General features: G+C 38.2%; 1 protein-coding gene across 3 annotated transcripts in view; it reads right to left on the reverse strand.

The window, feature by feature from the left end:
- The window catches only part of RAB3GAP2 (RAB3 GTPase activating non-catalytic protein subunit 2), an 88,096-nt gene that overhangs the window by 27,411 nt on the left and 43,281 nt on the right, over positions 1-17,404 (reverse strand). For all 3 annotated transcript variants that reach the window (XR_014327108.1, XM_082864268.1, XM_082864269.1), the window contains 10 exons: positions 12,811-12,959; positions 11,547-11,626; positions 11,334-11,423; positions 9,427-9,566; positions 7,066-7,282; positions 6,351-6,494; positions 6,031-6,113; positions 5,612-5,676; positions 2,250-2,340; positions 106-233 (listed from right to left, as the gene is read on the reverse strand). Coding sequence is in view for 2 of the 3 variants with exons in the window: in XM_082864268.1 (XP_082720394.1) it covers positions 106-233; positions 2,250-2,340; positions 5,612-5,676; positions 6,031-6,113; positions 6,351-6,494; positions 7,066-7,282; positions 9,427-9,566; positions 11,334-11,423; positions 11,547-11,626; positions 12,811-12,959 (1,187 nt within the window). In the remaining variant the exon portion in view is untranslated. The remainder of the gene's footprint in view (positions 1-105; positions 234-2,249; positions 2,341-5,611; positions 5,677-6,030; positions 6,114-6,350; positions 6,495-7,065; positions 7,283-9,426; positions 9,567-11,333; positions 11,424-11,546; positions 11,627-12,810; positions 12,960-17,404) is intronic.

Raw genomic sequence — 17,404 nt, forward strand, 5'->3', positions numbered from 1 at the left:
CTAAAAAAAACCAAAACCTTAATATTCTACTTCTTTACTACCAATTAGAAAAATAAAAAATAAACAAAGAGATTATTTTGTATAATGAATAATGGGATTACTCACATTATCAGAGAATGGCGTGTCTGAATGAAAATCAATGGAATTTAATTGACTGACAGACTCATAAAGATGGAGTAATTTCAATTTATTGGCACAAAACTGTAGCAATCCTTCATCAACACACTCAAGCTCTATAAGGTAGAAGGAAAAAATAGAGAGATATATTTAACAGACTGATAAAAAAGGCCTTTCTTTCATTAAATCTCTTAATATTACATAATTCTTTGATGTTCTATTTTATTAAATATTGGGATGCTTAAGCTATAATGGATTAAGAAGGCAAAAATAATTTGTCCCGTCATGGCAAAATGTCTAAATTTTTTAATGAAATAAGGTGCTCTAATAGAAGGGGACGTTAAAAAGAAAAAAAGAAAGACAGAAGAAATATTTTAGTCTAGTACTCAAATATAAATAAATGATTTGGAAACAGGTTTGAAAATGTTCTCCCTCACCCCGTCAATCATATGTTGTCTATTATGCTCACACCCTGAGGAAGGACAAATAGAAAGTTGCCTGCCTCTTCTTATTATCATGGTCAAAGATATTATAATTCGACCAGAAAATGTGGATTGTGACAGAGGTATCCTCAAGAAAGGCTGGCAAAAAGTAGAATTCCACTTAATATCCTCCATCAATCAGGTTTTTTTTCAAGGTTAGTGCTGGAAAAATACTCTCTGTATAATACATATGATAATTTAAATATTTATTTCTAATACAAATGAATACTTATTCTCTAAAAAGGCAGACACTGAAAACTCCCAAGAACTCTGATATGGGATATAGTAACATGGAAGACTGTCCAAGTTCTTACAGCCATAATAAAACTTAGCATACTAAATACTTGACATTTTTAGGAGTCTCATTTATGGGTAGAACTTGGAACTAGTGATGTTACAGAACTCTGACAATGGTGTCTGGTTTACTCCCAGCCTAGTGCAAGGTAATTTTTAACTTAATAAATTTTGATATTTTTTAAGGCCTTAGGATGGGATAGGGGGACTTTATCAGTGCACTATACTTTTTGAAAGAGGTATTTCTAACAAGCTGTATGCATTACAGGAGTTTACTATTTACCAAGAGTCAGCTTTACACATGTGTTGGAAAAAAAAATTCTCAAAATTAGGATGCTTGAATTCCTGAAACAGCATATTACGACTTATCTATTAAGCGACTCTAAGTTGGCTTAAATATAATTAAATACACAGCTGGTTTCATATTTACACAACAAGCAAAAAGTCATGACTAGATGAAGTCACTGCATCACACACTACATTTTTAAATGATGTTAGGAATTCAGAATAAATTAAATTTTTCTAGCTCGGCTGGACAGAATGTGGAGTTACAAACCCACAGTTACAAATGTAATTCTTTTCCAGACAAATACATTCTGAACAGTAACAAACAACCAGAAAACTCAGAACTGGTCATGTAATCATAGTCTGTGATTTTGGAAGCCCTAGTTCCGTTCATGAGGGACATGGATGAAAAACTGTGGAGTCCATACACTAACAAAACATAAATCAAAGCCTAGAATTTTTTTTAAATCATTATCATAGTCAAAACAACATTACTTAAAGTTAAATAAGACATAATGGCAGCAAGAGAACCTGGCTGTTTTTTGCTTACCACCAGTCATCTCGTCCCCTCCTGCCAATGGCTTTCACAACGCTCTACAGCTATTACCACAATAATCACTTCCCATCATTCTATACTGATATCTTTCCTCCCAGTAGATGGAGTCAAACGAAAACTATTTACAGTAAGAAACAGAGGCAACATATTCAGAGAAAGCTCAGAGGAAGATCAACAGCATACAGGGAATTAAAACAGCAACAGGGAATTAAAAAGTCCCCAATACTAAAGGTATGAAATAAGTTTCCTTCTTTCTTATATATTATTTCCACATTAAAGTAACATGATGGGGAATTCCCTGGCAGGCCAGTGGTTAGGACTCTGCGTTTTCACTGCTGAGGGCTGGTCAGGGAACTAAGATCCCACAAGCCGTTCGGCCTGGCCGAAAATTTAAAAATTAATTAATTAAAAAATACGGTAACGTGATGGCATCATAAGCAGTTAATACTTTCTATCGTCAGAGTTATAAAATTTGAGATGAGATCATAACCTCCAGTCAGTACAAATCCTATTACCTTGATTTTGCAAAGTGTCCATTAACGTCTGAGTGATGTTTCTAAGGTAGGAAAATGGTAAACGTATGCTTGCCAAAATGCTTTCCAATGCCTAGAAGAAAGATATGGAGCAATTCTCATAATTAGAAGGCAATGATTTTGTTCTTTAAATTTTACATTTATGCCTATACTTTCACTACCCCAAGTTTCAAAGGGAAGCTCCATTTTTAAGATGTTTTATTATACTTACCTGAGAGTTAAAGTTGCATCATAAGTACTATGTAATCAATTTCATGTCATGCCAAACATGGTACAATGACAGAAAGTCCAGACTGAGAATGAAACAACTTAGAAGGCTATTGATGTTCAACAGAATGGCCAAGACAAAACAGAAACAGAGATAAAGGTATTCACCAATAAGAGTCTGAATAAGTCTATACTCTATAGGTATAAATGAAAAGCAGACACTGTCATTGTCATGTCAATAATAAAAGCAGACAATAACTTAATTACTGCTATATTACTGCACTTGAGCATGGCTGGCTGAATCCACAGGCCATGCTAGATATGTATGTGTATATATATATATATATATATACACACACACACACACACTCCCCACCTACCCGCTTCCTACCCACTAGTAGATATATAAGAGTGGTTATCATCAGTTCCAAAATCCCTCTTCATGCCTAAAGAAGCAACAATCAGAATCACAAATGGGTCAGACACAGCACCTGAAGTTCCTACTTATCTGTTCATATCAGCACATTAAATTGGATTTTGACTGACGAGATTAAATAGTCTAAAAGGTAGGCTAAGAATGTGGCATGAGACAAATATCAGATTGTAACACAACAACTCTGTGTGTCTGTGGAGGAGAAATGGGCGTAGAGGGCGGCTCAAGAGGTTGGTCCGGCCTATGATGAGGCAACTGGGTGAAGGATATAAAGAAAGTGACCAAAGAGGCAAATACCCTGGAAAATGTAATCTGCCTCTGTTCTGTCTACTATCACACAAGCTAGCAGCTGGCTCACTGTCCTCTTATTCAGTCTTCCAAAGTCTAAACTGGTTTCTTTTCCCCCTTAACTGTTGTAAAACGATACACAACTTTCACTGTTAGGTTGTCTAGTATTTTTAATAAAATTCATAGCTTCATACAAAATTCAGTAGTAGAGTAAAACAAAAAAAATCAAGAAGACAGTTTGCACTATGCTGAAGTTTCCCAATTTCGTTGTTCCACGATGTAAGATAAGAAAGATGGTATCAAAATGAGAAACGTGTGGGTTATGAGCTTCCTTTCCATGACCGATGCCCTAAACTGCCTCTCCACATGCCCACCTTCTCACAAGAGTCCCTTTAATAACGGAGGCTGCCCTGAGGAAGATGAGAGCCCATGAGTGCTGTCAGTGGAATGGAAAACTCAATTAAAAGTCAGAGACTTGCCTGTTGTACAATAAGACGATAAACAGCGTTTTTAAAAAATGACTGCCGAAGTGAGAGAGTGGCATGGACATATATACACTACCAAATGTAAAATAGATAGCTAGTGGGAAGCAGCCGCATAGCTCGGGGAGATCAGCTCGTTGCTTTGTGACCACCTAGAGGGGTGGGATAGGGAGGGTGGGAGGGAGACGCAAGAGGGAGGAGCTATGGGGATATATGTATATGTATAGCTGATTCACTTTGTTATAAAGCAGAAACTAACACACCATTGTAAAGCAATTATACTCCAATAAAGATGTTAAAAAAAAAAGACTGTCACAGTAGAATAAGAGGGATAGAAAGAAATTAGTATTCACTAACTCATCCCACTACTTTAGATGCTGTGCATTATGAAAATGACGTATTTGGTAAGGTCCCTGTTTGAAGGAGCTTAAAAGAGGTAAAGAGGAAAAAGTTGGGGAGCTTGACTAACATACACGAAAGAATTAGAAAACAAGTATAGTCGGCCCTCTGTATCCATGGGTTCTGCATCTGCAGATTCAACCAACCATGGATTGAAAATATTTGGAAAGAAAAAATTCCACAAAGTTCCAAAAAGCAAAACTTGAATTTGCCACACACTTGCAACTATTTACATTGCACTTATATTGTATTTACAACTGTTTACATAGCACTTACATTGTGTTAGGTATTACAAGTAATCTAGAGAGGATTTAAAGTATACAAGAGAATGTGCCTAGGTTATATGCAAATATTACACCATTTTATATAAGGGACTTAAGCATCCTGAGATTTAGGTATCACAGGGGGTCCTGAAATCAATGCCCCCGAGGATACTGAGGGACGATTATAGTCATTAGCTCTCTGGTTCTGATTAAAAGTAGAGCTCAGAGGCATCCATGAGGATTGATGTGTCAGGTAAGAATTTATAGTTAGAACCTGAGCAGCATTATGAGGGACCTGGATAGGAGGAGAGTGGGAGTAATATAATGAGTTACCGTATTATAAGCAGGAGCCTGGAAAAGGTAACCAGTCTGACTATATCATGAAAGGCGGAGGCTGTGGAGCTACAAGGCCTCTTCCACAGTACGAATGCGAATGTCAATTAGTACTTTGATAAGCAATTTATCATCAACTAGTACAGCCAAAGCTCATACCTAGCAATTCCACTCTTACACATGTGCACCAGCAAAAACGTACAAGGATAAGCACACTATCATTGTTGTTAATAGCAAAAAACTAGAAACAAGCTAAATGTCCACTGACAGGAGAGTGAACAAATAAATGGCAGTCACAGAGTGGAATTCAGATAGCACAGTACATGAGTCAACTGCAGCTGCAGGCAGCAACGTGGATGAGTCCCAGAAACACAATGCTGAAGGAATGAAGTAAGTCACAGAGGAAGACAGAGCGTGACCCCATTCATATAACGTTCCAAAAAAGCAGAAAATGCATCAATATGTTTTAAAGGAGCCATACAGAAATGCTGTATCTGTAAAGAAAAGCAAAAGAGAAAGGAACACAAAATTCTGAAGACTGGTTACCTTAGGGATGGGAGAAGGGGACGGGATGGAGGAGGGACGTGCAGGGCTCTTCAGACTTCCTGGTAACATTCTGTTTCCTAAGGTGGGTGGTCATACACGTCGTTGTCTTATTATTATTTAATTTGAATATACGTTATGTATGGGTTTGTTTATGTGTATAAAACACATGTGCTTCCGCGTATGGTAATATTACTTAATTAAAAAAAGAAGAGAGGAAAAAAAGAAACAATAGAAGCTTCCACATGGGAATATAAAAAAGGATGAACAGGAATGAAAACACAAAGGAAGATTTTAGCCTGTCATGTTTGGAGGGAAATAGGAAGAAAAAGATTTTGTTAAGAAGGATATGTACTAGCTACTCAGCAAGAAAGTTCATTTATTATATACACTTACTTGTTTTTTGGTTGCAGGGTACTTAATATCGAGAATTAATTCCTTTATTTCTGTTTCAATCAAATCTAGAAAGAAAATTAACCAAAGTAAGATTTTCACTTTTATGACAGTTAAACTTTATTCTGAAAGAAAACATCATGTATTTGCAATATCAGTCAGTCTAAAGGGTTTCTGGGTTCTCGCGGAAATCACTGTTTTATTGTTACCAATTTTAATACTCCCTCGATGGCACATTTCATCCTCCAGAGTAATTCCAGTAAAAACTACACATGATTACTTGTACCTCACCTCATTCCAAAAAAGGAGCTGAAATAGCTCATAAATGCACTGAAGTGTTTTGATTGTTCCATTTGGAATATTCTATTAATTTAAAAAAAATGACATAACAGTTTGCTTCATTTTTACTGAAGGACACCTACCAAGATTGGGAGATTTTGCTTTCAGTAAGGCTCCCAGTTTCTTCACTAAGTGCATGTCCTTGGCTCGTTCACTCTTCTTATCACTAAAACAATAAATACAACAAATTCTTACAGAATGTGAAACTGTTTTCCTTCTAATTTTGACACGCTCCAGATTTCTTTTTCCTTGCTATTCTTCCTATTTAACTTTAAAGGTTATCAGTCTAATCCGAAAAGAGAACAAACCGATAACTATGAAACAAAGTAAAACAAGTAGCAAATAAAGGACCAGGAAAAGTTAGCAGAGGGACACGAGTAAGCTGGCACGTGATACAACTTACCTCAATGCTAAATGGAAAGGGACATTCACTGTTTTCACACTTCCAGACACTGGATCAACCAGACAGATCTGGTAAGTCTGCGGCTGCCAATTCTGACTGGTAACGTTATTTAAGCCCATTATTTTATAGCCAGGATACAGAAGCCTGAGGAAATCACATACCAACATGGTAAAAATCTTAAGAGAAAGGAAAAATGTTACAAGGTGCTATTATGACAGCTTGGGACCCCTACATTATTATCAATTCGGAAGCTAGTAAGGCAAATAAATATTGAGACCAAAAACATAAGGAAAGCAGGACCCAACTAGCAGGGTTCTTACACCTTGTTAAAATGTGCTAGAAAATTAAATGAACACAATCAGGCCTAAGCTGCAGTGGCAAACAAAGCATTCACCTCACTCAACATCATCACCAGGGGAACCGGAAATAATCTTTCCTTTCGAGCCTCCACAGTGTAAGTAAGGGCTGGGGACAAATGACAGCACCAAAGCTGACTTTAATTCAGTAGCATATCACGGCCTCTTCAATCAGATTCCTTTGCTCTTAAATACTTAATCCTTAATTATATACCAGGCACTCGCAGGAAAAAAACATAATAAAGGACATTTCAATTCTCAAACAACTTGTAATCTAATAAGTAGCTTTAATAAAAGCTTTACTCTAACAAAAGCATTCCTTTCTGTAACCAGGAAAAGGCCTGGCATTTGCAGCTTACCTGCAGTGCTTTCCCACGTTGAAAGCGCCTACTCTAGGGCCCTGCTGTGTGCTCCACACTTCTAAAATGCCCCTCCGCGGTGCATAGATCACAAGGAACTGAGCTACCCGACTTGGACCCTGAGGACTTCCAAAGGGGGAAAAGTCCACCTTTTCTGGCACTCTTTCGTGGAGGTCCTCTACAATTTGGATCCAACCAGTCTGTGCATCTCGATACCCTTGGAGACAGAGGAAAGGAAAGCTACTTAGTTATGTCATCTAGGTTTAGCAGTAGCCTCCTGAAGCACTCTGGGATGTTTCTGGCGGCGAGGCGGGGAGCCTTAAGAAAAGCTGTAAAAGTACATTATCGGGGGCTTCCCTGGTGGCGCAGTGGTTGAGAGTCCGCCTGCCGATGCAGGGGACGCGGGTTTGTGCCCCGGTCCCGGAAGATCCCACATGCCACGGAGCGGCTGGTCCCGTGAGCCATGGCCGCTGAGCCTGCGCGTCCGGAGCCTGTGCTCCGCAACGGGAGAGGCCACAACAGTGAGAGGCCCGCGTATCGCAAAAAAAAAAAAAATAATAATAATAAAAAAATTTTTTAAAAAGTACATTATCGGGTGGGACGGAGGGAGACGCAAGAGGGAAGAGATATGGGGACATATGTATATGTATAACTTATTCACTTTGTTATAAAGCAGAAACTAACACACTATTGTGAAGCAATTATACTCCAATAAAGATGTCAAAAAAAGTACATTATCTTTTTATTATGAAATACATTAAACAGAAAAGAAGATAATAATTATGATAATACTAAATCACCAAGTCTTAGTAAAACTTCAGATTTTGCTATATTTGCTTCTGATCACTTTTATTTCTTTAAGAAAAAAACAGTTATCCCGGAGGCTTCGTGAGCACCCTTCCCTCATCTCATTCCCCTCCCTCCCTCTTTTTAAAAAATTCTGGGGAGGTTATCAGGTTCAGACTTAAAAATACAATTAAAATATAAGAAAAAGATCAAATTGGTTCCCTGCTATTCAAGTCCCTTGGTGATGTGCAGACAGAGGGAAAACACGGGCTGCAGAGAGATGGGAAACAGCTCCGGCTTGTGAGAAGAAAGATGCAGCTGACACGTCTTCCACTTGAGGGCGGCCCCTCTCACAGGCAACTGATCCCTCTCTTTCCAGTACAGGGAGGAAAACGACAGACTGCACCAGCTGCAGAAGGACAGGCAACAATGGCAGCGATAAGATCGCCATAGGGGATTTGGACCAGCTGGTATATATTCTGGAAAAGTCTTGCTGAGAACATACCCTTGATGTTGTTTCAGAAGACAAACACCATTTCAGGGAGAAATGATGTATCTGCAGCATTAAAACCTATTTCTAAAGACACTTAACCATGTGGCAGGTAAACACTGCAGGAATTCTCTGGCAAGAAGGTTAATAGTGGCCTCAGTCTGGTCCACAGTAATTTAATGCCCTCAAATCCATTATTCCTCACAATGCTAAAAACAGATCAGATTGCACCAAAATTGTGAACCAGTAGTCTGAGCTGACATGTTGCTATTCCAGATAACTTCAAACAATGCATTCTTCCCTCCTCCTTGGTCAAGGAGATTTTATTTTACTCAGGTTGACAATGTGCTTAGATATTTTCAAGTCTCCCTTATAGTTAAGTTTGTCCACGTGACTAAGTCCTGGCTAATGTATTGTAGAAACAGCTCGGCAAGGCTTCAGAAAGTATCTTCAAAGTGGACTAAATTGGCAGTCTTCCTTTCCCCTTCTTCCTTCCTGGGATGCAGATTAAAAGGCTACACCTTCAGCAGCCATTTGAACCATGAGGTAACTTTGCATGGGGAAGCTACATGGAAGGAGACTGAGTTCCTGAGGACATCACAGAGACACCATATCAACCCTGTACTTGGCTCTATTGTTTGCCACTAAATGCAACTTCTAACTGACAAAGTTACTGAGACACTTAAGTGAACTGACCCAAGCACGTAGATATGGAAGTCAAATGAGAAAAAAATGAATTTTGCTAGGTTTTGCCATCTTAAATCTGAAACACTTGACTTGGCATTCGAGGGGGCAAGAAACTGAATTCAGGAATTGACAATGACAGTGAAAACTGAAAAGAGGTATGTAAGGAAGAGGTTAAAAGTGCCTGAGTTGGTCAAACTTAAAGGATATATCAGTTAGACTACTGGATCAAGTGTTGCTGATCTGAGTTTATGGTTTAAACAAACAAACAAACAAAAAGCATAAACATAAAGAATTAATAAACACTGTTAACAACCAGAAGCTGAAGAAGGATAACACTGTCCAACTGCTGGGGTAGAAAGCAAATTAACGTTTTTTTCTGGATTTTTGTAAGAAAGTACCTTTCCACATGCGTATTGCAATTCCTCTAGCTACGTCCAACAAAATAATTCTGCCAAAATCATCTGTTACTGCTGCCAGCGTGTTACATGGAGACAGACATATACTTTCACCATGGCGTCTAGAATCTGGAAGTCCAAACCTGATATTTGAAAGAAAACAGAAAGCTCAAATCAAAGTGCAATCTAGAAATACATAAAAGAATAATGAAATGCATTAACAAAATAGGCTGAATCTGTTTTTATATAAAGAAGTATGAACTTTCTATAGATTAATACCTAATTTATTAACTGATTACACCACATTTTGCAATACAAAATGCATCAGGAAATTTCTTCTATTACAAAATAAAAACACCTAGGTTTTATTTCAGAGATTTTCTATATAGATATCCACAACCTATTTTCAGAGAGTCTCAAGTACAACTAGATTTCCTTGATTAAGTGATACATCATAGGAAACAATACCCTCACAACCAACTAAATTTTAGAATACTCTGCTCCTACACAGGCATCTGTGTAGTTCTGATTTCTGATCTATTCTCTTTTTTTTTTCCTAGATATCATATCTTGCTGATACCAATGCAGGTACAAGAACGTTCCTTCTTCTAAATAGTTATCTGTAAACTGCTCTTGGTCTATTATTAATCTTATTAGAACTGTGAGTAAAATAAAAGTAAAGAGGTACTGAGAAAGGACCAGAAGAGCTCATTTTGAAAAAAGTCCCTGCGACAAAGTACTCAAACTTTGTTACATCTCTTTGGATGCATAAGGGCCATTTGGCTTATTTCTTGATTCTTGGGTGATCTTAGAAAATGTGATGTGTTATAACATACTTTAAGATGGAAAAAACCCTGGAAGATTATCTTTAATCAATTTTAATAACAGATAATTAGTTATATCTCTTTAGTTGAAGAACATCTAAAAAAAGGAGGGGAAGTTTCTAGTTCCCTTTCTATTGGGTAATAAAAAATGATTTAAAAACAGAATCAGGCAAAAATCATACTGACTCCCCGCAAAACCTGACGAATCCACTCAGTATCCTACAGCACTGCTGAAGCAAGCAAGGAAGCAAAGCCGGCATGTTGAAGATGCTTGGATGCACGGGACCCCCCATTTTTATTTATTTATTTTTTAAAGAAATCACTAAGTCCTTTTTGAGTTTCTACAGCTTAATGACAAACTAAACTTTTTACAGGAAGAAATCCAACAGCTATCAAAAAACCAATTTTCCTGCAACTTAAGCTAAGTGTACAGGTGTTTGTAGAAGAGCACACTCAACACATACATACTGAGCCCCCACTACATGACAGGGAGACAGCTGTGATAAAACAGGCAAGATATCTTAGTCCTCGTGGACTTTACATTCTGGTGGAAAAAACGAGTCCCACGTTGGGCTTCCCAGGTGGCGCAGTGGTTAAGAATCCGCCTGCCAATGCAGGGGACACGGGTTCGAGCCCCGGTCCAGGAAGATCCCACATGCCGCGGAGCAACTAGGCCTGTGCACCACAACTACTGAGCCTGTGCTCTAGAGCCTGTGAGCCACAACTACTGAGCCCACGTGCCACCACTACTGAAGCCCGTGCACCCAGAGCCCGTGCTCTGCAACAAGAGAAGCCACTGCAACGAGAAGCCCGTGCACCAGGACAAAGAGTAGCCCCGGCTCACCGCAACTAGAGAAAGCCCGCGCACAGCAACAAAGACCCAATGCAGCCAAAAATAAATAAATAAAATAAATAAATTTATATATATATATATATATATATATATAAATTAGTCCCACATTAATGACTTTTAGAAGCTCCAAAGACTCAGGAAATCAACAAATCAGCTAAGCACACAGAGAGACTATTAATTCAAGAGCGCATTCCTAGGAATACTAAAATGTGAGAAGAGCACGACAGACTTGCCTTACAGCTAATGGGGTAGCTGGTTCAACCTTGGGTTTTTGCTTCTGCACAGCTTCTTCTTCATGCTTGCTTTTCCAACCAAGCCAACCACTGGAAAGAAAGCAAATTGAGACTAAAACCAGGGCTTCCAGAGTTTTAAACTGCAGACTATCAAAATATAAGTTAAAACCTAGTGAGATGCAAATTAGATCATTTAAATTGTGATGTAATTACCTGGCAGCATTAAATAAAGCAGAAGTGAGTTTACTTGCCACTGCTAGTGCAACGTGAGATAATAATGGTTGCGTGCTTCCCTGAAAAACAGAACATTTGAAAGAGAAAACAACAGCTGACAGATAAACAAAATATATTTTCTAAACGAGATGTACCTTAAAAAGGTAGGAGGTAGCAATATAATCAAAAGTTTTAACTCTACAGTTTAAAAGGGAATCCCCTGGTGGTCCAGTGGTTAGAACTCCATGCTTCCACTGCAGGGGGCTCGGGTTTGATCCCTGTTCGGAGAGCTAAGATATCGCAAGCCATGTGGCATGGCCAATTAAAACAAGAAAAAGAAAAGTAAAATCACTAGTAGTTTAGTTATCTTCAGGATTTCCCTCTTTAAATTGTAATTAATGAAAAAAAATTAAACTAGAACAGTAAAATGGCATTTTTCTACCAGGGCTATTGATTTCTTATCCATATACAACCGGCCCTTTTCCCTCTTATTTTTTTTTTTTTCCATTTTTTAACCAGTTTTTATTTAGAAATGTTTCATATTATACAAAAAAATTTTTAAGTATAGTTGATTTACAATGTTGTGTTAGTTTCAGGTGTATAGCAAAGTGATTCAGCTATATATATATATGTTTTTCTTTTGCAGATTCTTTTCCATTATACATTATTATAAGATATTGAATATAGTGCCCTGTGCTATACAGGAGGACCTTGTTATTTATCTATTTTATATATAGGAGTGTGTATATATTTACCCCAAACTCCTAATTTGTCCCTCCCCCTCTTTTTTTTAAAAATGTATTTATTAAAGCAAAAAGATGGTTTGAACCATTTTGAGAAGGGTGCTGTTTAAGCGAACAACAGTAGATACCAAATCTAACACCTAATTTTTCCCAATTTTAGGAAGCAATTTTCACCACTTTATCAACTATAGTTGGCGGCTTGCTCTGTCTTTACAATTCCTCATTTACTCAAATCCCTGGTGGGCTGACATCACTAACAACACTAAGCCTCTGATTACTGCACCAATATTTAAAGACAACTCAACTAAGAATTCGGGGCATCAGAAACAAAGAAGGCTGCTTGTATTACACTGACTTCAGTACCTTCTCAGTTAATCTAAAGAATTTAGAAGAAAGTGAGTTGAGACTAATTTTAGCTTACACTGAAACTTAGAAATGTACTGCTTAATCTTTCTAAGGCTATGTTACCATCCCAATTTGTAGATATGTTGAAAAATCAAGATCAGTGATGAAACACTTACCTCTAAAGCATAGAAGAAGCCCGTAAATGGATTGGACCCTACAGTGATATACTGAGACATAGCGGGTGGGCTGTTTTTAATTGCTGCATTATATCCACCTATATTGGAGGCAGTCTTCATTTGATCAAAAGGGGACAGAGTCATAATACCTAATGATAAAACAGCAATAACAACACATGATTTTAATGAACTGAAATGACACTGTCATTTTAGGTTATCAGATTTTTATTTCCACTCCATTCTAAGATGCTAACTGCTGAGTTTCATTTAACAGACAAAAGTCATTTTCAAAAGCTACAAGATCAATATCATAAAACATAAAGATATTAAAGTTGCCACCTATAATTACTCTAAGCTATAAAATACTACAAAATTTAAATATTAATTTTTTAAACATACAAATTCAAATGGTACAGATATATAGAGTCCACCAATATCTCTAGGTATTAGTTCACTTCTTCAAGGTAACAACTGAAACAGTTTCTTATGCTGCTTTCCAGAAATGTTGTATGCACATAAATGACAGCACACCAAATAAACCGATGTGTGCCTTGTTTTTTTTAATTTAATAAAATATCAAGGAGACATGCCTCATTCTTGGCAATCACTCAGAGTATTCCACTGTGTGGCCATGCCATAACTGGTCTGACCTTCTGATGGACATTTATGTTTCCCACCTTTTGCCACTACAAATAATGCTGCAACATAGATCCTTGATAGATCTGTGCATATCTATATATAAGTTCATTTGTATGGCAAATCCTCATAAACAGAAGTGCAGGCTCAAAGGGGATCTACCTTTTAAAAAAAATTTTATTAAGTACTGTGACGCTGCATGCTGTAGAGTGCTGCCGATGTACACCCCGACCAAAAAGGTAGGAGAGCATCTGTATGCCCATATCCTTCCCAACACAGTGAAAATAAACCCTTTCAAACATCTACTGATAACCCTGTAGTCCAGAAATCCCCAGGCTTTTACAATGCAGAGGTACTGATCATTTCCCCAAGGCTCTAAGAACAGAAGTAGACAGACTGAATATTGACGCCCACATGCTGTGTGGGGCAGCAGAGAAGCCAGTGCCATTTAAACGCACCAGGTGGCAGGGAGAGAAGTAGGGGGGCAGTGAGCTTAGAGATCTAGAAAGTAAAGATCCTGCTAGATTCCAACACATGTGGCCTTGGGCAGTGTCTTCCAACTCGGGTACTCTTGGTACATGAAGATACCCGGTTGACAGCTTCCGAACACAAACACACTGCAAAATGGAACATGAGTTATTCTAATTTTCATATGTGTGTACTGCCTCGACTTTGAATGCAAATGGTCCAAAAAATGCATTACTCCTGAAGAAGAATCCTGGTAAAGGAAATGCTTTTAGGGAGTTCATAAGCAAACAACTTTCTGGATTTAGGGATTCAAGTCATCAAATAATCCTTACAAAAGCTGAACTGTTCTGAAAGATTACAACGCCTGTCTCATATTTATGAATGAATTCATGATTCAACATACAGAATGTCTTTACTACATGATTAAAATTGGCATAAGTTCTGCCTTATTCTACCAGCACAACATCAAAGGCTGAATGGTGTCACATAGAAACTGAAATTTAAGTTTCAATACTCTCTCTTCATATTCCCACACACTATAGGTGTGAGTATAAACGGCTACAAGCTATCCAGCAAAATGGATCCAAAATTTTAAGTGGATTTATTCTCACCCATTCTAAAGAGATGGTTGACCAGTTCTTTCCATCCTTGCCACGAATGATCTCTTCCTTCCCACAATTTAAGTCACCCACTTTTTGTTTTCATTATATAGGAAATTCAATAACACTTTGTCATTTCTTATAACTACAGAACTTTCAAGTTATCAGCCAGGTATACCGCAATATCATTTTGAAACATAATAAATACAATTGACAATCTTTATTAATAATGTCAAATGCAATTTTTAAAAATTTTTATTAGACTACAGTTGATTTATAATGTTGTGTCAGTTTCTGCTGTACAGCAAGGTGAATCAGTTATACATATACATATATCCACTTTTTTTCAGATTCTTTTCCCATATAGGTCATTACAGAGTATGGAATAGAGTTCCCTGTGCTATACAGTAGGTCCTGATTAGTTATCGATTTTATATATGGTTGTGTGTATATGTCAGTCCCAATCTCCCCATTTATCCCTCCCCCTCCTCCCCACCACGCTCCGGTAACCACAAGTTTGTTTTTCACAACTGTGACTTTTTTTTTGTAAATAAGTTCATGTGTACCATTTTTTTAGATTCTACATATAAGCGATATCATATATTTGTCTTTGTCTGACTTACTTCACCCAGTAGGGTCATCCACTTTCAATGCCATCCCTTGCATCCTGTCATTATCAACTATATATTTTTTGAAACTTTGATTTTAAGCGTACCACCTTTTGACCACCACCTCTTAGCTTTCCATCTTAACTACTCTAGTAATCCCCTGTAATAATTCTGCATTTCATTAAGAGTTTCAATACATTACTCCTACCATTTTCACACTACTTATCCAGTAACTCATGTGATCACGTCGCTTCTTACCTGGTTCTGATTTGTGTTCCATCACAATCACTCTCTTGCACGACTCCCCTGTCCCCCTCTTCCTCCACATACTCACCTGGCTCAATCTCACCCTTGGTTGACCTAAACTTTCTGCATTCTCTGCTGTCTGCACCGAAAGAGCTGATCAGTGTCAGAGAAAAACAATACACCTGAGTTTTAGCGTAAGGACCACAAACAAACGGGCATACAACACCAGCCCAAAATCCTACTGTCTTTCTCTGCCCCTCTACCCTCCCATGCCCAAATCTCTTGAAATCTATTCATTGAAGAAACCAGGCTGTTGGACACTAATTTCCTACAGTCTAGATTTTGCTGACTGCATCCCTGTGGTATTATTTAACATTCTGTCCTGCTCTCTACATTGTGGCAAATTGGTGGGCTCTAGAGGACTGTTGTCTTTTGATTCACCAATTTTAGCACCATTTTTCATTGATTTAAGGTAAATGAAGACATAGCATATATACAGCCCCTCTTTTTCCCCCCATATTCTTCCAATATAACCATATCTCAATTTTTAAATTAAATTCACACTCTCTGTTCTCATTATAAAGAACTCACTGCTGAGACAAGCTGCCTACTGTAATTACACTGCCTTAGATGTGAATTTTTCTTTTCTGGATTTATTACTACCTTGTTATTTAGGGTTTTCCCTGAACAACTGAGGCCTTTCCACACTTTCAAACACCTTACAGTTCTTCTTAATATAAATTTCCATAAAGTCAAACTCACTGGATAATTTTCTAGGTCTATTATACTGGCTAAAGAAGGCCTCTTTGACAAAATGATATTTGAACAGACACCTGAACGAAGTGAGGGAGAGAGCCATGTGACTAGCTGGGTAAAACCTTCCAAGCAGAAAGGGCAACAATTACAAAGACTGCAAAGTGGGAGAATGCTTGTTGTATTTGAGGGTCAGTAAGGAGATGAGCGTGGTGGAACAGGGCAGTGAGGAGGGGAGAGTTCTACAGGAGGTGAAGTCAAAAGGTACCATAAACCAGACAATGTCGGGCCTTGGATGCCACCGTAAGGCCGTTGGGTTTTATCAGGAATAAGATGGGAAGCCACTATAAGGCTGTGAGCAGAGAAGTGACAAAAATATGACTTATATTTCAAAATTAGCTGCTAATTGGCGAACGGATTTTAGAGATCAGAGAAAGGAAGCAGGAAGACCAGTTAGGATTTCTTTCTCCTCGATAGTTCAGGCAAAAGACAATGGTGGCATGGACTGCTGTGCTGCCAACGATGGAGATGAGACTCGGTCAGATTCAGGATCTACTGTGGGGGTAGGAGAGACAAAGGTGGACTGGATGAGGAGTGTGACAAAAGGAGAACAGTCAAGGACGACTCAAAAGCTTTTGGTGGTGGCGAAAGCAGACGAAGACGAGAGAGAAGAGCAAAGGAGGACCAAGTGTGAGGAGAGGAAATTAAGAATTCTGTTTGGGATCTGTTAAGTTTGGATACCCAGGGGGAAATGTTCAGTAGTTGGAAAATGAGTAAGAAGTTTAGTGAAGAGGTCAGGACTGGAGTCAAAATGGAGATGCTGTGAGTTGATTTCCTGTTCTTATGTTGCTGAGTTTTGAAAGTAGGGGGTGGAAATATTTATTCTTAAATGCACCCCAATCTGGCTTTCATCCTCGCCATTCCACTTAAACTTCTCAGATCAAAGTCAATGAAGACCTAGCTCTATGTTGTCAAATCCAATGGACCTTCTCCTTTCTTGAATTCTATGACGCATTCCACAGTTAACCACTCCCTCCCAAATTTATATGGATAATCGGGACCTCTCTCCTGACCTTATGACTCGTATATCCAACTGTCTACTTGGCATCGCCATTTCAATGTCTGATTGCGCCACAAGTTAACCTGTAAAAAACACAACTCTCCACGTGTCCACTCAAACCTCTGCCTTCTACGCACATTTCAGCCATAGCCTGACCATCCACTCAGCTGCTCAAACTCAAAAGCTAAGAAGTTTTTGACCCTTTTCCTTCTCTCGTTTCTAAC

Source organism: Leucopleurus acutus, assembly GCF_964270905.1.
Source record: "Leucopleurus acutus genome assembly, chromosome: 2".
Taxonomy (NCBI): Eukaryota; Metazoa; Chordata; class Mammalia; order Artiodactyla; family Delphinidae; genus Leucopleurus; species Leucopleurus acutus.